Source organism: Cynocephalus volans, chromosome 7 (assembly GCF_027409185.1).
Source record: "Cynocephalus volans isolate mCynVol1 chromosome 7, mCynVol1.pri, whole genome shotgun sequence".
Classification (NCBI taxonomy): Eukaryota; Metazoa; Chordata; class Mammalia; order Dermoptera; family Cynocephalidae; genus Cynocephalus; species Cynocephalus volans.
The window spans coordinates 17,823,596-17,847,052 of NC_084466.1; the positions used below are offsets into that span (position 1 = coordinate 17,823,596).

General features: G+C 41.8%; 1 protein-coding gene across 2 annotated transcripts; it reads left to right on the forward strand.

Moving 5' to 3' along the window:
* The first annotated feature begins 22,276 nt into the window (after window positions 1-22,276).
* SOX21 (SRY-box transcription factor 21) lies at window positions 22,277-23,107 on the forward strand. Of its 2 annotated transcripts, XM_063101474.1 has the most exons (2): window positions 22,277-22,713; window positions 22,780-23,107. In XM_063101474.1, the coding sequence occupies exons 1-2, from the start codon at window positions 22,277-22,279 to the stop codon at window positions 23,105-23,107; spliced, it is 765 nt and encodes a 254-aa protein (XP_062957544.1). The 2 variants fall into 2 exon arrangements, with proteins under 2 accessions (XP_062957544.1, XP_062957543.1); XM_063101473.1 differs by having other exon boundaries at window positions 22,277-23,107.
* The last annotated feature ends 350 nt before the right edge of the window (window positions 23,108-23,457 follow it).

Genomic DNA, 23,457 nt, shown 5'->3' on the forward strand with positions numbered 1-23,457 from the left:
CCCTTGTGATTGCATTGAGGCCACCCAGACAATCCAGGACAATCTCATCTCGAAATCCTTAATTTAATCATATCTGCAAAGCTCCTTTTGCCAGGTAAAGTAACATCCTTAAATATTGCAAGGATTAGGCCATGGACGTCATTGGGGGTCATGACTGAGCTTACCACAGCCTGTATTATGACTGTGACCCTGGTTGCCTGTTCTGCTTTACTGGGTTTTTTTCTTTTCCTTTTCTGTATAAGAAGGATAGAATGCAAACATTTGCCCTCACCTGCTGGGAGATCTGTCCTGAAGGAAATAAGAACTTGTCTTTTAGTTGTTAGTGACTCAGGCTCTGGTTGTAATGGACACCAGCATTTACTGTAGACGATTAGGACGAAGGACGGCATTCAAGGATGATGTGAGAGACTTTGAAAAGCCGAGGGCAAGGATGACTACAGATAATACTAATGTATTGTATAAATCAAAGTCACTAAGAGAGTAAATTTCAAATGTTATCACCACAAAAAATAATAAGTATTTGAGGTGATAGATATGTTTATTAGCTTGATTTAATCATTCCACAGTATATACATATATCATAATATCACTTTGTACCCCATTAATATATACAATTATAAGTAGTCAATTTACAATAAAATGTGAAAAAGAAAAGAAAAGCTGAGGCAGAAAGGAGCTACCTCAGGTTAGGAGGAGGGGTGGGCTGCCAGGGGAGAGACGTATGATTCCTGAAAAAGCAAGGTTGCCAGGGATATGGTCCTTAACGAGGCTGTAATTTGCCAAATGCATCTTGGCTCTAAACCACCCTTCTATATTCTGCCTGTCATGCTGGAACTGGGACTCTGTAAATCTCATTTCCCAGACTCCTTTGCCATGGGGTAATAAAACCTGACATGGACTTGAAAGTTTGTGTCCCCCCAAAATTTATGTATCAAAATCCTAACCCCAATGTAATGGTATTAGGAGGTGGGGCCTTTGGAAGACAATTTAAGTCATGAGGGTGGAGCCCTCAGGAATGGGACTAGTGCCCTAATGAAAGAGACCCTAGAGAACTACCTAGCCCTCTTTCTGCCATGTGAGGATACAAGAAGACAGCTATCTGAAACCTAGAAGAGGGCTGCTATGGTCTGAATATTTGGGTCCCCCCAAATTCGTATGTTGAGACCTAACCCCCAGTATGATGGCAATAGGAGGTGGAGACTTTTAGAAGGTGATTAAGTCACGAGGACGGAGCCCTCATGAATGGGATTAGTGCCCTTCTGAGTTCCATGACTTAAATTACCATGATTCTTTTTATTTTTCTAGTACTAGGGGTGGTAGTGGCTCCTGTAGTTAGTGTCTCTGGTTACTTACTGATCCCTGTTTGCTCTTTCAGTCCTTTGTCACCTGTGTAACAAATTCCCTATCAAGTCCCTTCTACTTGAAAAATCTACTGTGGTTTCTGTTTTCCTGATGGAACCTGACTGAAATCCACGTTCCACACTTCACTCAGTTTCCGGAGTCCTAGACACAGCATGGAAGCCACAGAGGGCCCTAGGGGAATAGTGTTACATAAAACCTAGGAAATTTGGAAAAGATCCCCAAACACCTGGTGTTAAATGTTCTGCCAACCTGGCTGCCCTCAAAGCCCAGATAAAGTTAGCACATAGAAAATAAAAAGAAGCGGTATTTTTTATATACCTAAGAATGCAAATTGATATTAAAACCAACTATACTACTATTTAAAACCATCTCCACAGAGAAACACATTTCCTGGCTTCTCAGCTCTCAGGATAATCATAAATATGCCCAAATTTCCCAAATTTGTTATCCATTTCCCAAAGAGTAAGAATTTAGGGCTTCCATTTCAAGAACCAATCTTACTTCTGACTACTACTTTTTTTATTCTAATTTTCTCTTTTCCTTATTTTAGAAAGTATGCAAATATATTTTATCCAGCTAAATTGTAAGCATCTTTATAAGTTGGATTACATCATTTTAGGCACAGGATAAAGTTTTAACTTATTAGCTATTTAATTGGCCTCCCCCATCCAATCTATCAGCAAATATTTTCCACTTAATTTTCTATAAATCCTTCAAGCATCCACTTCACACCATCCTCATACATACCCTAGTGCAAACCACTGGGATACATCATACACTTCTGATTCCTCCCTGTGTTCCACAAATCTGATTAAACTTAGGTCACCTGCTATGGTACTTATGTGAATACCAACCTCTTTAAGTGGCTGACATAGGCTTTCTGCGATCTTCCTTCCTCCCCTTTTAAGTTCACTTATATCCATTTTCTGCCTTGAACTTTGATCATAGTAGACTTGTACAAGTTTCAAAAACTCTTAGGCTATCTCTTGACCCCAGGGTTTTGAACATGTTTTTACCACTTTGTAGAACTTTCTTTCCACACTATCCCTTATTCAACTCTCTTTCCAGTTAACTCTTACTCATCTTTTGGATTTCAACATTGCTATGGTTTGAATGTATGTGTCTCTCCAAAATTCCTGTGTTGGAACTTAAACCCCAAGGCAATGGTATTAAGAAGGGTGGTCTTTGGGAGTTGATTAGGCCATAGGGGCTCTGCCATCATGAATGGGATTGGTGCTCTCATAAAAGGGCTTGAGGGAGCATGTTCATCCCTTTTGCCTTTCTGTCCCTTCTTCCAGGCAAGGATACAATGTTCCTCCCCTCTGGAAGGTGCAGCAAGAAGGCACCATCTTGGAAGCAGAGAGCAAACATTAGATGACACTGAATCTACCAGCACCTTCGTCTTAGATTTCCCAACCTCCGGAACTGTGAGCAATAAACTTCCACTACTTATAAATTACCCAGTCTGTGGTTTTTTTTTTTTTTCATAGCAGCAGGAATGGAAAAGAAGAGCATCAACTTCACTTCTTCAGAAAAACTTTTTCTGACATATCCTCTATCCCACCAGGGTTGGTTAGAAAATCCTGACTTATATCCCCACAGCACCCTATGCCTCCTGTTTCATTAAAGCCATCACTCTTGTTATTATTTGTTTAGATGCCTGTTACTTTCATGAAGGCAGGAATTATGTCTAAGATATTCACTCTTTCTAACACAGTACTACACATCTAGTAGATAATCAATAAACATTTATTGAATTTATGAATCAATGATTACTTCAACTATGCCACTTAGAGTAGTAGGATTTTAGAGCTAGAAAAAATATCCTCAGAGATTACCACATCCAATTCTTCTATTTTATGAAATAAAGAAGCTAAATGGTCTGTCAAAAAAAAAAAAAAGTCATATAGTTCTTTGCAGTTACAATGTCTTTTAAATATGATGAATAAATAAATGAAGAAATGATAGAAGAGGTAGATCTAAAATCTAGCTCTAATTTTGAAATATTGTCCTTGAGGATTCCATATAAATCCATGGACACTGATAAATTATACCACCTCCAAGAAAATAATTGCATCAACTAATAATTTGGGTTCTTGTAGCATTTATAAATTATATGTCAACTTTTCATAGACAAATATTCTTTTTAAGTTAATTCTTAATACATTTAATCATATATTTTTCATCTTTAAGGAGAATTTCCTGTCTCATATAATAAAGTCTGTATTTCCTTTCTGAATTTTTTCAAGCCATGGGAATTATGCTCTCTTTTATTTATCATTTATCTAATATTCCTCCTGATTGATAGAAAATGCCTGAATAATTTAGTCTGTAGTGGTGATAGATATACACATATACACCACCCTGTCTTAGTTCCATCTCCATTGGTACAACTCAAGGTGGCTGAATGACAACTGCAACCACTCAACACTACTTAGATCAAGTCTAGAGCCTTCGTTTTATTTGTCTTGGATTTGGATCAATAAAACTAACAAAACCACTCAGGAAAGGCAGCATGAGTTTCCCGGACCTCTTCCAAGTGAAACAACCATAACTAGTGAAAATTATAAAAACCAAAACAATACTTTAAAGACTCTAGAAACTATTCTATATAATTACTCTATTCAATTTCATATGCAACAAATGGGGAACCATTTATTCAAGAAAATCTACTAAATCTTAGTAAGAACAGCAAGAGTCAGTGTCACTTGAGCCACAACTGCTCCCTCTCTCTCCTTTACCAGCACAGTTTGACACAACTTCCATTGCATATGGATATGGCAAATATTACAGGATTCTCTCTAACACAGCCCCTAGTCAAAGGCTACAGTGTTTCCTCAGGGGGAGGGGGGGGCAGGCCACCAGCACTTCTCATTTTCCCCTACCCTAGCTCTATTTTGCAGAGGCTAAATTCCAAGTGAATGAAGCAAAGAGACTGGGGACTCTCTTCCTCCACCAGCCAACATTCATGGAATGGAGGCTCTACCTCAAGTCCAACAGACTGAGAATACTTGCCCAGTGGGGCAGGCAGGTCCTAACAACAGAGATATCCAAAGCTTTCCCCAGTGGAACTGACTTTACTTGGAACAAAGTATGAGAATGTTCAAGCCTGAGGGTGTCTAAAAATCAATAGAGATTGTGATGTGATGGTAAGCGATTAACAAGAAGAAGGTAGCCCCATGAAAGCAAAGATCTAAACTGGAGACTACCCAAAAGTGTAAAAGAGATAACCAGAGAAAGAGACAGCTGAGAAGAGTCCCACTGAAACAAAACTCAAAGGCTTGTTCCAAAGATTATACAAAGGATCCAAAATTTATTTCAATCGTACTTTGGAGCAAATTACACCCCAGGTCATTGTCAAAAACAGTTGAGCTATCAGCCAGTAAATAGTAGAGCCTAACATCTGGGTATGATACCAAAGAGGCAGGCAGCTTAACAGAGAGATTAGGGAAAGAGACAGAGGGCTTCACTAAAACCAGTACCATCCCAGGATGACTGTGCGCATGCTGAAGGTCATGCCTTTAGAGGAGTGACATCAGAGACTTCACTCTGCAAGCAAAATAAACTACTAACATACCCTGCCAGGTCACTAAGCAAAGAAACAAGCAAGTGACAACAGCCCCCAGAGAGGGGGTAAAATGAGTATCCAGAGTGCTCCAATGTATTACCTGGATATAGACACTAAAGTTCTTAACAAAACACTAGAATATTGAATCCAGCAACATATAAAAAGGATTATACAATATGACCAATTGGGATTTACCCTAGGAATGTAAGGTTGGTTCTGCAATCAGTACAATACACCATGTCAATAGGATAAAAGACAAAAACCACATGTTTACCTCAATAGATGAACGAAAAGCATGTATTTGACAAAACTGAACATCCCAACAAGATTTAAAACACATACACAGAGAAATAAACTAGAAGTAGAAAGTAATATTCTCAACCTGACAAAGAGCACCTATACTTAATGGTGAAAGACTGAAAATTCACTACTTCTGATCAACATTATACTGAAGGGTCTAACCAAAGCCAAGTCAAGAAAAAGAAATAAAGATATCAAATATTAGAAAGAAAGAAGCAAAATTTCTCTGTTTAAAGATGACACGACCTTGTATATAGAAAATGCTAAGGAATCTACTAACAACTATTAGAACTAAAAAATGAGTTCAGCAAAGTTTCAGGATAAAAGATCAATATTCCAAAAACAATCATATTTTTATACACTTGCAATATACAATCTGAAAATTCAATTAAGAAAGAATTCCATTCACAACAATATCAAAAAGAATAAAATACTTTGGAATAAACTTAATGAGAGTAAGTATATATAATTTGTGCACTGAACAGAAAGAGAAATAGTGCATGTTCTCACTCCTAAGTGAGAGCTAAAAAGATAAACAAATAAAAGAAAGAAAGAAAGATATAACAATCCCTCTCAAAAGGAGAGAACAGAACTGAGGCCACCATAGGTGGGAAAGGGGGAGGGGAGGAATTAATGAGAAATTGGTAAAGGGCACGAAATATGATTACATTGTGTAATGTTGAATATACTAATTATCCTGATTTGAGCATTATATATTGCACACAGTTATTGATATTCAATGCTGTATTCCACAGATACGTGCAATCAATTATGTTTCAATAAAAAAAGAAAAAAGAAAATTTGTGCACTGAAAACTATAAAACATTATTGATAGAAATTAAAGAAGATCTAAACAAATGAAAAGACATCCAATGTTCATGTTTCAAAAGACACAATATTGTTAAGATGGCAATACTTTCCAAATTGATCTATAATTGTAACATAATACATAAAATTCCAGCTGTTTTTTTAAAGAGATATTGACAAACTGATTCTAAAGTTAACATGGAAATGCAAGTGATCCCAAATAGCCAAAACAATCTTGAAAAAGAACAAAGATGGAGAATTCACACTTACCTACTTCAAAAGGAACTCTTACAAATCAGTAACAAAAAGACAAATAACCCAAATAAAAATGAACAAAGAATCTGAACAGACATTTCTCCAAAGAAGGTATACCAACGATCAAAAGCACACAAGAAAAAGCTTAACGTCATTACTATCACATAAATGCAAATCAAAACCACAAGGAGATCCATTTCACACCAAGTAGCATGATTGCAATAAAAAAGATATATAATAGCAAGTATTAGTGTGATGGTTAATTTTATGTGTCAACTTGACTGGGCTAGGGGATACCCACATAGGTGTTAAAACATTTCTGGGTGTATCTTTGAGGGTGTTTCTAGAAGAGAGTAGCATTTGAGCCAATAGACTGAATAAGGAAGATTGTCCTCACCAATGTGGGTGGGCATCACCCAATCTTCTGAGGGCCCAAATAGAACAAAACAGCAGTAAAGGAAGGGAAAATTTGCTGTCTTTGTTTGAGCTGGGACATCAATCTCCTCCTGACCTCAGACATGGATGATTGTGCTTTTAAGGTCTTCTGACTTAGATTGGGACTTCCACTGTCACTACTGACCCCGTCCCAGGCCTTTTTACTTAAACTGGGACTTAACCATCGGCTCCCCTGGTTCTCAGGCCTTTGGACTCACACTGAATTTCTTTGCTAGCTTTCCTGGTTGTCCAGCATGCTGATGACAGATCGTGGTACTTCTTGGCCTCCATAATCACATAGGCCAAATATATATATTTATTTATTATGTCTTTTTTGTGACCGGTAAGGGGATCGCAACCCTTGGCTTGGTGTCGCCCGCACCGCGCTCAGCCAGTGAGCGCACCGGCCATTCCTATATAGGATCCAAACCCGCAGCAGGAGCGCCGCTGCACTCCCAAGCGCTGCACTCTCCCGAGTGCACCATGGGGCCGGCCCTAAATATATATTTAAATGTGTGTATATATGTGTATAAAGTATATATCTCTGTGTATGTATTATATAAATATGTAAATGTTTCTGATTCCCTGGAGAATCCTAATACAGTGAGTATGTGGAAAAATAGGAACCTTCATACACCACTGACAGGAAGTGACATTGACACTGTCACTTTGGAAAACAGCTAAACAGTTAGCTAAAACAGGTGTTACTATTATCATCTTACAGATGAGGAATTCATCGCAGGTTTCACATAGAGTTACCATATGACACAGCAATTCCACTCCTAGGCATACACCTGAGAAAAATGAAAACATGTTTCCACACAGAAACTTCTAGATAAATGTTCATAGCAACATTATTCATCATAGCCAAATTGTGGAAGCAACCCAGATGTCCATCAACTCATGAATGGATAAATCAAATGTGATGTGTCCATCCAAGAACATATTATTCACAAATAAAACTGAATAAATCATTGATATATGCTACAATGTAAATAAACCTTGAAAATATTGTGCTAAGTGAAAGAAATCTTTCACCAAAGACCACATATTGTATGATTATGTTTATATGAAATGTCCAGAATAGGCAACTCCACAGAGACAGGAAGTAGGTTAGTGGTTGCCTGGGGCTGAGTGGAGGAAGTGGCCAGCTGGGGGGGAGTGACTAATAATAAGTATGGGGTATATTTTTGCAGGGATAAAAATGTCCTAAAATTGATTGTGGGAACTGCTGCACAAATTTTGTGACTATACTAAAAAACATTGAATTATTTACCTTAAATGGGTGAATTGTATGGTATGTAAATTTAAACTTAATAAAGAGGTTATAAAAAATAACAATGCTCCTTATATGGCATGATAGCTCGCTTTGATAGTTGACTGAGTTCTAGAACAAGTAAAAGAAAAGGATGTTAAGAATCAAAGTGAATGTGGAGAAGACAGAGTTAAACAAGCCTTATAATATGCCTTACAATAAAAACAAACATCCTGTGGGGAAAAAAATAGCGTTAACAGTTCTAGCCAACTCAGCCAAAAGACGTTTCTCTTTCCTAGTTCTAATGTCCAGTCATCTTCTCCCAGTGCCCCAGGTGAACTGAATACAGTCCTGATTTTACTCTTGGTTTGGCCAGTTAAGAGATATTTTATCCAAAAAATAACAATTTCCCATTTACTTGAATTGGCTCATTTTATTCTGATCTTCACAACCTTAGGAGTTTGCTAACAGAGATATTACTATTATCATTTTATACATGAGGAGACTGAGACTGCAAAAGTTAAGCTGGCAACTGGTATGAAACAGACACTGAACTCTGTTTGATTCTCAATTCAGTGTTCCTGATATTGTGCTTCTCCTACCTGTCTTTTTGACACATATTGCTTATCGTCTATGACAGTGTTTATAATTAAAACATTAATTGAAGCATGTATTTTAATTGATGGGCTCTGCTGATTTCAGAAACCACAAAACCACTGATTCGTCAGATTGAGTAGGAGTCCAGTCAGCAATGGAATTTATTAATCCATCTCTGCAGACATTACTAATATTTTCCTTAAGCAACATATTTCCCAAAAGAACTAAAAGCAAAAAGCCCATTGCTAAAGCAAAGGGGATGGAACCACACCAAATAAACATGATCGAAGTGCATTGTTATATGTTAATTTTTTTGGTAAAGCTTTGTGTCCTCTAGTGACATCTTCTGCTTCTACTCTTTTTTCTTTTTTTCTTTTTTCAAAGCTAGTCAAGTGTGGTTGTGGCAGGAGACAATGTCTTTTTTTCTTTTTTAACAGTAGCATTGTTAGATGTATAATTGGCCCTCATATACACAAAAATTATCTTCTCAGTCCAATGAAAAGAATTTATCCACCTATATTTCAAAATTTAAAAATTAGAAATTACGAGCTTAAAAAGAAAAAAAAAAAATGTAATCCTGAACATAACCTCTAAAACTAGGTTGAGTGATGTAAAATGTATGGTGTGTAAAATCCTCCTGACAACAGACAAATATTACAAAGGAATATAAAATATTATGTTTCTCTGTGTTTGTCTTTTTAATTGAGATGGTTTAATACTTTAGATTTGGGCCATATTGTTTTAAAAATAATTTCCTTCAAGCTATAACTATATATGTGAAAAGTGAGGTACATGATCATGGAAAGTTTGTCTGTTTCCTGTGTAAAGTAACAGTTTCTGCTTGACTGGCTGTTCCCAGAAAATCTGGAAAAGAGCACTTATTCCTATCTAGACAGTGACAAAAAACAGACTAATTTTTTTCAGGATTGCAAATTAAGGGCTGGGTACCAGAAGAAATGACAACAGAGCAGTCCCAGCCATTCAGAGGTGCTCCTGGCTAACGTCTGCCACTTCTAGCCCTCACCCAAATTGTCTATAATGTCACGGGGGTGGGAGGGTGGCTGTCAACTGCAGAATTTCTCCAGCTGTTGAGACTCTTTTTTTTTTTTTTTTTTTTTGTACCAAAAATTTCCTCCTGGAGATTTTACAACCTGTGCTTTTTCCTCCTTTACGTGATATATTAAATCTGGCTCCTCAGGGTTAAAAAGAATGAAGGAATCTTCAACAGAATCAACTTGTAAAGTAGTAGATCACTTTGTTTAATTTATTATAATAACTCTGGACTTTGACATCCAGATAACATCCATTCTAGTTAGCGATTGCTGCATAACAAATTATCCCAAAATTTAGTGGCTTAATACAACAAGCATTTTATTATATCTCATGACTTTGCAGGGTAGGAATTTGGGCAGGAGTCAGAAGGGTGATTCTTCTGTCACACATGGCATGACAAAGGTCATTTGATGGTATTTTGCTGGTGTATGAGCTGCTTTGGAGGATCTAAGAGAGGATCACACTCATGTCTGGCACCTTGGCAGGAATGGCCAGAAGGTTTGAATCAACTGGTACTGCCCATCACAGTGTACCTCTAAATAGGTAGTCTCAGAGTAGTTTAAATTTTCACATGGCCGCTCAGGGTTCCCAGAGAGAGACCAAGAGACCCACGTAGAAACTGACTTCTTATGACCTAGACTCAGAAGTCCCAGAATGACACTTTTGCTGTCATATTGGTCAAGCAAGTCACTCAGGACAACCCACATTCAAGGAGTGAGTTATCACACTTCACCTCTCAATGAAGGAGTAACAAAGAATTTGCTTCAATCTTTAATCAACCTCAAAGTCTGCAGCCATCGAGCTCAGGTTGCTGGAAGCAGCCAATTACATTTCTATGGTAACACAAAATCAAAGATTCACACAGTTAAACATCCGCCTGTCATCCCAACTCCTTGTAGACTTAATCACAATAATTCTTTAAAAGTAGTGTACTGTGTGTGTGAATGCTCATAGGAGCTTTCTTCATCCACCCTCCACAAATTTTTCCTCTCTAATCATCACCCTGTGCATTGCAGAGTTCACCCAAGGGTAGCACTGCCTTGAAGATCGCTGCCTCAGACTCCCAGATAGCGCTTCTCAGTCCCAACCCAGCATCCCTGATCTCTGCTTGCCTAAGAAAAAAAGATTAAAAACATCACCAGTTCTCACAGTTTATGCCACTAAACTATTCTGTACTTATAAATGGAACCTGCATAATTTGAAGATGGGGAAGGACATATTTGCTCCAGAATGAAAACCTTTATTTTCAGTGTAGGAGGAGCAAAGTTATCTGTGGATAGAAGTTACAATTATTGGCTTTTTTGGTGACAAAAATAATACAAAAATACATTTGATGTAAAGTATCAAACACTATTGAAGTTGTATTCATCAGCCCAGGCTGCCGTAACAAAATACCACAGTGTGGGCGAGCAGGCTCTCTGGTGTCTCTTCTCATAAGGACACTAGTCTTACTAAATCAGTGCCCCACTGTTATGACCCAGTTTGACCTTAGTCATTTCCTTAGGGTCCCCATCTCCAAATACAGCCACACTGGGATTAGGGCTTTAAAGTACAGATTTGGGGGGACATAATTCAGTCCATAGCATAAGTTTGAAACAAAATCTTTAAGTCCTCCTTCACCTGCCCTCTTCTCATGCCTCTGTCTTGTGAATCAAATGTAGCTTTTGGAAAGGGACTAATCTTGGCACACCTGAAAGCTCCTTGTGAGTTCACTGCCCAAGGTCCAAACAATTCTTTGAGTAGAAATTGTATCATTCACAGTAAAAGCACTGAAAGAAAAAAAAAAATGTGATTTTGGAACATATCCAGTTAAACTGTACAATTACCAGGCCTTTAAGTATTCCATTCATTTTATAAAATTGCAAAAGCATATCTTGATTTAATTCAATTATAAATTTTTATTTTATAGTCAAGGAACTTTAAAAGACAGAGATTAAGCAACTTCTATAGTAAAAACTTAAAAGCTGTTGTCTTTGTTACAAACATGTGCTCAATGGCAATTTAAAATTAAGGACTTAATGACCAAATTGTTCTGGGGGAGAAAGGGTAGAGGGTAGATTATACTTGAAATATCCTGATGAGGGCTGACCCCGTGGCTCACTTGGAGAGTGCAGCACTGGCAGCGTCAAGGCCGTGGGTTCGGATCCTATATAGGGATGGCCAGTGCGCTCAGCCAGTGAGTGTGGTGTGGACCACACTGTGCCAAGGATTGCGATCCCCTTACTGGTCAAAAAAAAAAAAAAAAAAAAATCCTGATGATAGAAGGTAAGAATGTAGGAGTTTTGCTTGGAGTATCAGAAACATTATTTAAGTCATCTCATTTCCAGCACTACTCTAGACTTCATTAAGATTAATTAATTAATTAATTAGGATTAGCTGATAATCTTGTGTCTGAATCATGGAATTAAGTCCTCACCTTCTCCTTTCTCCTTGGCTGTGTACACACAGACTTAGAGCACCTGGCTGATTCGTTCATTCATCAACAATTTATTCAGTGCCAATCTGATGCCAGGAGTCTTGCTAGGTGCTGAGGTATAAAGATTAATCAGATATACTCCCTCTCCTTGGGGTATTTTAAGTTAAGGAAACACATATGGGTTAATAGTTGCAACCAGGAGGTACTGGCACTAGAATAACAGTTGATACAGGAGGGTATGGAAAAGCATAAAGCAGGGAGTAGTCTACTCAGCCTCTTGGAGTTGTGTCAGAAAAGGTTTACAGAAAAAGCAGCAACAAATTTTTATCAACAAATACGTCATATATTGTTTTCTTGTCAGGCTGTTGCCAGTCTCTTAACTCACTCCCACATGTCCCAAACAGGCAGAATTTTATTAAAAAGCAAGCCTCGTCACACAATGAAGCCCCCTTTTGCCTCAAGTAAATAAACAAAGCCAAATTTTATCAAATACAGGGCTTTGCTTGACAGCAATAGATGTACTTGCTAGTAGACAATGTACATGCATAAACATCAAATACTGATTTAAAAGCGTGTTGAAAAGCAACGCTGTGGGCATGCCTGCCTATGATGGTAGAGTCTGGCCACTCCTGACAACTGCCTGGAATGTGAAATTGGAGGCTGATAATGAACAAAAGGACCCGTCAACTAGGAAGTTAGTGTATAGAAACACTTTAGTGCACAAACAAAGCATTAAAATACAATGTGGCTCTACAAATACCAGGGGTGATAATTCTGCTGAGGTCATGAGTCAACTTTTCAGACAGCAGGAATGATTAGGTGCAGATTGCTATCAGACTAATTACCATTCTTTAATACTTCAGGATTCCTGCCTTGTGTCTTCTTATTAAAACCAAGTAACAAGAAGGAATTCTGGCATTTGCTTGCTAATGGATTATTTTACTCTGCCTCTAGAGAAAAGGAACGCTATGTTGCTAAGGAAAACAAAGGTCCTCATTTAGGTATAAACCACGTGGAATGATTGGGGGCCTTGGCCCATCCTCAACACACCAGGCACTGAGGCTGGACCAAGCAGTCATCCTCTCCAGAGGTGGTACAAGAAAGTAGGGAAAACCGGCCCAGATACACGGGCTCTGTAGTTTGCACCTCATGGTGCAGGCAGAGAGGCTACAGTTCCTAATGCAACATGCAAATAGCATATGCCAAGGCAAATAGCTTAACACTATAACCAGCTACTATATCCGGCAAAAACCTATGCTGGGCTGAAGGAGGAATGGAGGAGGAAGTTACTCCTCCAGTGTTCAGGGCTCATGGACTCAACCAGGTGGTGTTCTTGTTCTAGAGACAGAGACTGGATGACTTAGTTGTCAACTGCCTACACTAAGAAAAGTATAACAAAGCAGAATCTCAGGAAAATGTGCAGATGGACATGATTGGGTGACTAGGGCTGAACTAGATGGTTAAAAGTCCTAAGCTCTGAAAAGAGTATGGTGACCCCCCTCTCCCCAACCCAGCATGCCTTACATTGATCAGAAAAAGACAAGGACATCCACTATTACAAATTCTGTTCAACAATGAACCGAAGAGTCTAGACAGTGAAGTAAAGCAAGAAAAAGAAGTAAAATATATAAAAATTGAAAAGGAAGAAAGAAAAATCTCAATATTCATAGATGATATAATTTTGTGTGTAGAAAATCCAAAAGAATCTATAAATAAATATTTGAATTAAAAATGGTTTCACAAGGGTGCCACTTACAAAGTCAATATACAAAAATCAATAGTATTTCTATATACTGCAACAAACAGAAAATAAAATTCTTAAGATTCTATCTTTTAAAAAAGATATCATCTTTAAAATGTACTATTTATAATAGTATCAAAAATATTTTTTAAAAACCTAAGAATAATAGGTGTATAAGAATTTTACCAGAAAACGATAAGACATTACTGAAAATTAAAGAACAACGAAATTAATGGAGAGATACTAGGTTCATGGATTAGAAGCGTTAAAGATGTCGATTCTCTCTAAATCAACCTGGAGATGTATAGCAATCTTAATTAAAAGGCTTTTTTTTAAAATGGGTTTTTAAAGAATGTTTAGAACATGGCAATTTGTTCTAAAATTTATATGGAAATGCAAAGGTGAAGAGTAGTCAAGTTACTTTTGAATAAGAAGATGGAGGGACTGGTTCTACCAGAGTTAAGACAGTGTAATGATGGTGCAAAAATTTAAAAATCAAAAAATATGAAGCAAGATAGAGAGCTCAGTAATCAATTCAAATCAGTTTTATTTAGGTGAATGTATCACTCATGAGCAGTCTAAAAAGGTAGTTTTTTCAATTAATGGTTCTAAAAAATTGAGTAACCATATGTAAAGAAATCACTCACACTACACATAAAAATCAATTTCAGATAGATTCTGGTAATGAAGAAATAGCTCTTGTAAGACCAACTCTGCCATCGATAATAAACTTGGGACAAAATATAAAAAACAACTCTCTGAACACCTGGAGAAAAATCAAAAGCAGCCTTGTTGGTTAGCTCAGTTGGTTAGAGCACAGCCTTATAACACCAAGGTCACAGGTATGGATCCCCTTATCGGCCAGCTGCCAAAAAGAAAAATCAAAAGCAAATAGAAACACAAGGGGACAAATTTGGAAAAGGGGTATAGCACTAGATGAGTTTCCCATTTTTATAGCTCTTTGCCTGTACATATGTACAACGGTAGAAACAAACAAGAATGCCTGTAACAGCCAGTTCACAATGGTTAAAAACTGGAAACAACCCACTTACTCATCAGCAGGGGAGTAAGCAATAAACTGGTGTATTTATATAATTGAATAGTAGCAGCTAAAATGAATTAACTACAGTGACATGCAATAATACCAATGAATCCAAACAATATAATTTTTTTTTTTTTTCTAAAAGTTGGCTGGTAAGGGGATCTTAACCCTTGACCTGGTGTTGTCAGCACCACGTTCTCCCAAATGAGCTAACCGGCCATCCCTATATAGGGATCCAAACCCGTGGCCTTGGTGTTATCAGCACCACATTCTCCCAAGTGGACCACCGGCCGGCCCTCCAAACAATTTAATTTAATGAAAATAGTTAGTCAATAAAGATTACATACAAAAGTTTTAACTTCTGAAAACTTTTATATTAAAAACAAATTAAAATAAAAGTATACTTCTTAAGAATCAAAGGGATGTTTTAAGTAGATGTTAGCTGTTTCTGTCACACGAAAAGTAACTATGTGAGATGACAGATGTTAATCTGCTTGACTGTAATAGCCATTTTACTATCTATATGTACCTGTACTATGTATCTATATGTATCTCATAACATCATCGTGGGATATATCATCATGTTGTAAACCTCAAGTATACACAATGAAATTTACATTTTAAAAAATTAAGGGAATGAAAATGGTCACATTGGATTGGGGAAGGCAAGTGGATAGTTTACCGGGGAGATCATTTAGTTAAATACAGATTTACAGGCCGATTTTATTTCGGGTGGTGTATTTACAGGTGCTTATTAAATTATTAAATATAACTAACTAAGTAAATAAAAGTGGGCCATTGACGGGATTATAAGAGTGTATCATGAATCAGAAACTGTGATTAAACCACTTTTGTGTACTTGGTGTGCACAAAAGAAAGGTCGAAAGGGTAGTATAAGGGCGGGGAGGAGAGAGGGAAGGGTGGACCACTAGGGGGAAAATAAAGACTGAGATTAGATAATATTGTTACGATAGTCTTTTTGGCAGCCCTTGGCTATCAGAGAAAGGGTAGAGATTGGGTTAATTCAGGGCTGGCAATTGTTCAGTGTTTGCAGTGGGAGGTCCGCAGAGTGAGGAATAGTGGATTGCAGTGGAGACCAAATCTGTGCTGCCAACCACAGGGGACAGGAAGGGGGACAGCAGAGCAAACTGTCTCTTCCCTTTGGGGTGGTGTTGTGGCTTTGGAACGCCTTATTGGAGATTGCCATTGGGCACTCCAGCACTCTCTCATAGAAGGAGTGGGGCACAGAATGAGTGACAGAAAGCTTGAGGAACTAGGTGGAATTGAGACTCTGAGCAGGGAGGGGGCTGGACCTTCTACTGGGATTCGAAGTGATGGTTCAGAACATCAGCCTAGTTCAAATCCCAATTCTTCCACTTAAGGTTGTGTGATTTGGGGCAAGCTACTTACTCATGTCAAAGGATAAAATTACAACAAATTTAAGGGTCTCAATTGGTCATTCTAGAAGGGAAACAGTTCTTTCTATAAAATAGAATAGGTGTTCCAATGAGCTGAGCAGAGGAGGTTGGTTTTCAAGACAGAAAAGGCTGAAGAAAGCAGGAACAGAGAACAAAAAGCACATTGGTCATTTAAAGTTACCTTCCTTGTAAGGTGGGGACAGGGAGACAAAACAATTTTAAAAAATGATTATTTAACATCAAGTTATTTCAGGCTCTCTTTTTTGTGTAAGGATTAAAACAGAGGGAACTTCATTATCATGCCTATTGAAGGTTTAAACTGGCCGGTTTGGGAAACTGGCTGTTATCTCTCTCTCCTGATTTCTCAAAAGGTCAGACCACAACTTAGTTTAGGTTTGATGACATGGAATTCAGCAGGGTGACTCCATTTTGATTTTTAGTCTGGTCTTTTGGGGCCTGCTACAGGAAGTTAATCCAAAACAATGGCCTCCTACAACTTTTATTTAACACTCATTTACTCTAAGGCTCCATTCCCCAATCTGCAAATTGGAAATGGCAACTCTTACATCATAGGGTTTTCCTAAAAGTTAAATAAGATAATGTATGTAAAAGGTAAACACCGATAGCTATAAAATTAGCAGACTGCTCAGCAAATGAGCTCTAAAGCAGACCCATCCTTAGATAGGAACTGAATCCGAGGAGGAACACACGGGCTCTGCAACCTGGAAGCTGGAAGGGAGGACAGACAGAGTGACTTCCATAAAGCCAGAAGCATGGCTTATCTACCGCCCCTCTGGGATATTTAAGGGAGATCCCTCTCTTGGGTTTGTTCTTTCCCCAAATCATCCAGAGCATGCATGATGATAAAATGCTCAAGTACCCCACTCTTCCAGAACCCAGTCTCCTTGTTCAAAAGCTAGAGAAGGTTGGGAGGAGTTTTCATTACACAGACCACATGATATGCCGAGTGCCCAACCCTCCCATTCACTTCTGGTTTTGTTCAAGACTTAAAAAAGGACTTATCCCTAGGAGAATTAAAGCTCTCCACTGCTTTCATGGGATTCTTGGGGTCTGAAACCAGTCCTTTGTTAAGTTGTCTATCTTGATTATTCGTATTGTCTTTTTTCCTTTAGGTTTCTTTGGGTGGCAGAGGGGGTGCAAGAAAGGACTTTTTCATTTTGGTTTTTGTACTCTGTCATCTAGGTAAAGCTCCTTTTGAAAATGCCAGCCTGCTTGAGCATTGCTAAGGAGAAGCAAGGAAAGGTGTTCTCCATAACTGATCTGTATATTCCCACTTTCCAAGTAAGGCAGGAATAGTGAGAAAAAAGGGACAGAAATTCCCAAAAGATGGAAATTTAGCAGTAACTGGTGAAGAACAACTTTTGCAGCTGTTGGCTCCTGCTGTGACTGTTGAACTCAACCACTTCTTCTTGCCTCTCAGGCTTTACATGGACCGTGTTTGGGACTTTTCCCCTTTTTGGGGTGGGGGTAGGGGTGGAGATTGATGATAGAAGTAGGACTAGAGAACTGTGGCAACAGCCTTAAGGGTTGGCTGTTGTCACAGTTTGCTCATTTCCTTCTTAACAGGACAAACAGGCTGTATTGCCTTTTTATGCAGGTATGAGAGCTTATGAATTCTTTCATTGCACTTGCTTAAGAACAGAACCCCAAAGTTCTCTAACCATAATCGCCAGCTCTCAGTGATTCAGGTGGGATTATTTGGCCCCTGCACTTTGAAAGCATCACCTTCATTGCCCATCTGGTCACCTCTCAGTACCCCATTGGTTTGCTTTTGTTTGCTGTGGATGGCCTCCATGGTTCAAGAAAAATGACAGTGAGCCATCTGCATGAAAATCCAGTGAGAGAGGGAAACTGAAAAGACGAAGGCGAATGCTTTAGTTCACTTTGGGACCCAAGTATTCTCTCCTCTTTTATGAAAGAGAAAGGGAGAAATAGAAAGGAAGCCAGCCAGTCTGGTGTTGCTAAGGTATTTTTTTTTTTTTTTTTAATTCCCCAACAACCTCATTGCTGCCTCCTAGTGAAAGTTTTAGAATTGAAAAGAGATGAGTTACTGGGGAGGATTTAAGGGGGAAAAATAGACACTGGATTTATAAAGACCCACAAACTTTTTCTGAGAGAGTGTCTCTCAGTTTCTGGTTAAGTCCATCTGTGACCACAGGTATTACTGTGGCCACAAGGAAAATTCAGAATCACACAGATCTCACTGATCAAATTATACTGTTCGCTAGGTGCTTGCAATCAAGAGTCGACAAGATAAAGCCCATCAAATTTAAAACTCTCTTTCAATTTATTTTTCCTTCACTATTCACTCATGCAGACTATTCCATTTCCTATATTCTGGTATTTTTCATCTTTAAGACAAAACCACACAAGAACAAAAATATAGCACTCTATCAATTCAAACATAAGATATGAGGAAATTAAAAGTGAATTTACATTTTGATAATATGAATGAAAATAACTCAAAAATTTACTTTTTTAAAAACACAACCAGATTCACGCAAGAGGTTGGTTAACAACAGTATGCCAAACTTTTTTTAATGCACAGCTTATTGTGAAGGCCCTTTCCTTGGTTGTGAAGGGTTCAGGCCAGGAATATTGATCCCCTAAAAAACCAAAGCTGAGAAGCAAGTCTCTCCTATGTTGAAATGCAAAAAATTGTATTAGACAAACAAGCATACAGTCATTTTCTTTTTAAGTCACCTTTGTTTTCCATAATTAAATATTCTTGGACTGGAGAACTTTCAAATTTAGTTCATTTAATATCACTAAACAGGCAATAATGCACAATATATATCCCAAAAACTATATCCAAGGAATTTTACATATTTTATTTTTATAAGATATTGCACATATAAGCATACATTTCAACATAAATACAAATATTTCTTTCCTATGTAATAATTTACTGCAGTAGATTTTTAAACAAATTTGAAGAGCATAAACTAATTTAACTCACCAATATAAAATACGTTTTCTTCATCCTTATCCCTTTTCATGTGTCAAGACAATTTTTATGATTAGACTCAACTTTATTACAATGTGCAGTGAATAACAGTTTTTCATATACTGTGTCTCTACACATACGTTCTTTGTGAGACAGTGTATATTTTTGTCTCAAACCTATTACACAAGTTAGTGGGTTAAAAGCTCAGGGATGATAATTTTGTAGTTTATCATCACAAAACAGTATATTTAATATTCTAGTCTGTGTAATTGCACTTGCTGGTGTCTTAACATTGCTCTACCCAGAGTCTTGTGAATGACAGTGTCTTTACAGAGTCAGGAAAGGAATATGGTTCTAGAGAAATCAGTCCAATTGTTTTATCAATACAAGGGCATAACTGATACAAAATAAGCATTTGTAAATGGTACATCTTAAGAAAAACGCAAACCTTCATACATGTCACTACTAATTCTACATTTCTGTATGTTATCACAACTGCAACATTTTAAAAAATCACTATTCTTTTATTGAAATGAGCAAGAAAATAAGCTTAACTTTTAAATAAACCTGATAGCCTAAAACAGTTTTTAAAGTTCATGATTATAATCAATGTGGTGTGTGTGTGTGTGTGTGTGTGTGTGTGTGTGTGTGTATGAATCGAACATAAATCGCAGGAAGACTTAAAGAGCTAACTGGTTATAGAAGTTTCTACTTGCACATAGCACATGGCTAGGTCAAATCCAAACTGGCAAAGAAAGAAGGCAAGCAAGTTCTCCATGAGGAGCAGGCCACCTTGCAAATGAAACCTCTAGACAGAGCATGTTATAAGTGTGCAGCAGCATACAAGAAGTGAGAAAAACACGAAAACAAAATTATGCTGTTTCATTTTTGCATCATGTCAATTATAAAGAAAAACTGCTCTAACTACTAAAGAAGAAAGTTATGCTTAATATCATAAAAATACTCCAGTATAGAGTGATTGGTACGTTTTACTTCTTTCACAGAAACTATGTGTATTTCTTATTGATTTTAAACACCTCCATCCTGTGTATTTAAGTGAGATACTGTAACGTAACTGTACCTTAAAGAGATCAGCATATTGATGGCTGTGGCGACCAGGATTAAGACAACAACAACAACAAACAAAACAGAGATGTAAAGAGCTTAATAGTCAGGCAAGGATGCGTGCTCTCAGCCCGGGCTAGCTCCTTTTCGAAAGAGTTGCCAAGAGAGCGCTCAGTCCCTCCTCAGCTACTTTAACTCCACTACCTCTGACTGGCTGCATCACCAGTGCAAGAAAACGCGGGTAACATCTGTTGCAAGCAACAGCTGGACTCCAGGGAAAATAAGCACTTTCTTGCTAGGAAGTCCCAAACATTTTCCAGGTGAATTCCCCCCTTCCCAGGCTTAACCCTCTTCCTCCGTAGCTCGCCGGACTCTCGTCCTCATGCGCGTCTCCTTCGTCCTCCGGATAGAGGCTCTCCGAGCCGCGGCAGTGCGACAGTGCGACAGTGCGGCCCGGCCGGGGTAGCCGGGGATGACAGCGGGTTACCAACGCCCAACAGTGCGCAGACTCCACGGCGCGCTCCGGACGGTCTCTCCACTCGCTTCGACCTGCTCTCAAGTGACAAGGAGTGGGAGGAGGAGTACGGGCAGCGGGCGGGAGGCGGAGGGGATCTTGTTAACTCGAGGTCCTGGGGGTTGGGAGCGGGAGGAGGCTCGGCCGGTCCCTCCTCCCCCCCGGAGTGCCGGGCTCCACCTCCTCCGCGTGCCCCCAGATATACACACACAGCCGCGGCGGGACATGCACACCCAGCGCCGGCTGCGGGCGCGTCCGCACGCGGGGAGCGACACTCCCCTGAGCCGGGGCAGCGGGCTCCTAGCGCTTCCGGAGCGGCGGAGCGGCGGCCTGGGCCGGGAAGGGGACCGCTGCGCTGCGGCGGCGCGGACGCGAACTGAGGTGATGGCGCGTTTTCCTTAAGTCCCCTCCTCCGGCACCTCCGCCCCTGCTCGGCTGTGACCGGAGAACCGAGGAGAGAGGGGCCCCGGGCGCGGCGCACACTCGGCGGCGCCGGCGCAGGAAACTTGGGCGAAGTTAGTTGCAAGTGGCGGCCGGGAGGAGCGAGGTGCGGACGCGGCCGGTGCCGGGCCTGCCGCGCCGCGCCCGGCGAGCTCCGGGAGCCTGGGTCGGCCGGCGCGCCTGGAGGGACTCGGAGCGAGCGGAGCCAGCATGGCCCGGGGGACGGCCAGACGCGGCGCCTGGGCGAGCCGGGTGAACGTCCCCTGAAGCCGGCGACCCCAGGCTCGCTCAAGCCTCATCCAACCTGCTTCCTCGCCCCTCCCGCCCGGCAGCTGAAGAGGAAGACTCGAGCCTGGGCAGGGGCTGCGGGGGACAGTTACCCGGCCCCCCAGGACACGCAGCCGACTGTGGGATTGCCATCAGCACGCCCTGCCCCGAGCCGGGAGGACCGACGGTGCTGCTGTGTTTGTATTTACGTCCAGCGCTGCGCTCTGCGTCCCCGTGGCGCGCCCGGACCCTCGTGCGCCTCCCCCTCCTCTTCCTCCTCCGGGGCCACCTCCCTCCCCCTCCACCCCCATCTGCTTCTGTCAAATGAGAAAGTCACCGAGGAGAACCCAAACACTCCAGCCGCCGAGAGCCCCCTTTGGCACTTGGCAGCACGCGGCGGCGGGATCCTCGGCTCGAGTTGGTGGAGCCTCCGCGACGCAACTTTCGGGGCTGCTTTGCATTTAAGAGAAAAGACAGAGGAGGGGGAGCCCTGCCGGGCAGCGGCTACCTGCGGGGAGCTCGCGAGCAAACGCAGCCGAGAGGAAGGACCAGAAGAAAGCGAAGGGCGCACCGCCACCTCGGGTAGGGGCACGGCCGGGAAGTTACGGTGTCCCGGAGAGAGCAGGGCGGCCGGGGGCGCAAAGCGGGCGCGGCGAGCGCCGGCCGGCCGAGCGGGTCCCCGCGGGCAGCAAACATTGATTTCCTCCGGGCCGAGGGCGAGGGCCCGGGCGGCGGCGGCGGCGGCGGGCTGCAGCCGCGACACGGCGACAGCATGTCCAAGCCGGTGGACCACGTCAAGCGGCCCATGAACGCCTTCATGGTGTGGTCGCGGGCTCAGCGGCGCAAGATGGCCCAGGAGAACCCCAAGATGCACAACTCGGAGATCAGCAAGCGCCTGGGCGCCGAGTGGAAGCTGCTGAGCGAGGCGGAGAAGCGGCCGTTCATCGACGAGGCGAAGCGGCTGCGCGCCATGCACATGAAGGAGCACCCCGACTACAAGTACCGGCCGCGGCGCAAGCCCAAGACGCTGCTCAAGAAGGACAAGTTCGCCTTCCCGGTGCCCTACGGCCTGGGCGGCGTGGCCGACGCCGAGCACCCGGCGCTCAAGGCGGGCGCCGGGCTGCACGCGGGTGCGGGCGGCGGCCTGGTGCCGGAGTCGCTGCTGGCCAACCCGGAGAAGGCGGCCGCCGCCGCCGCTGCCGCCGCCGCGCGCGTCTTCTTCCCGCAGTCGGCCGCGGCCGCCGCCGCCGCCGCCGCCGCCGCTGCCGCCGGCAGCCCCTACTCGCTGCTCGACCTGGGCTCCAAGATGGCAGAGATCTCGTCGTCGTCGTCCGGACTCCCGTACGCGTCGTCGCTGGGCTACCCGACCGCGGGCGCGGGCGCCTTCCACGGCGCGGCGGCGGCGGCTGCAGCGGCGGCGGCGGCCGCCGGGGGGCACACGCACTCGCACCCCAGCCCGGGCAACCCGGGCTACATGATCCCGTGCAACTGCAGCGCCTGGCCCAGCCCCGGGCTGCAGCCTCCGCTCGCCTACATCCTGCTGCCGGGCATGGGCAAGCCGCAGCTGGACCCCTACCCCGCGGCCTACGCCGCCGCGCTATGACCCCGCCGGGCCGCCTGGCGAGGACCGGTGTGCCCGCGTGTACATATGTATAGGTACGAGTGCTGCGGCCTCCCCGGCCCTCCCGCGGCCGGGGCCCAGTTTGTATGTACATAAGATGTACAGATGCCAGGCAGAGGCGCGGTGCCAGTCGGGGCGCGAGTGGCCGAGCGCGCGAGTGCGCTTTGGGCGAGTGTGCGTGTGATTCGTTTCAGACCCGCACTTGGGAAGCCAACTTTTAAGAGGGCGGTCGTATCCGGCAGCAGTTGGTGTTTGCTTTGCACTACGGAACCTGTTGCTTCTTGACCCACTGAGGTGGAGGAGTCACTTTTTGACACGTTGGGCTTTCCAGT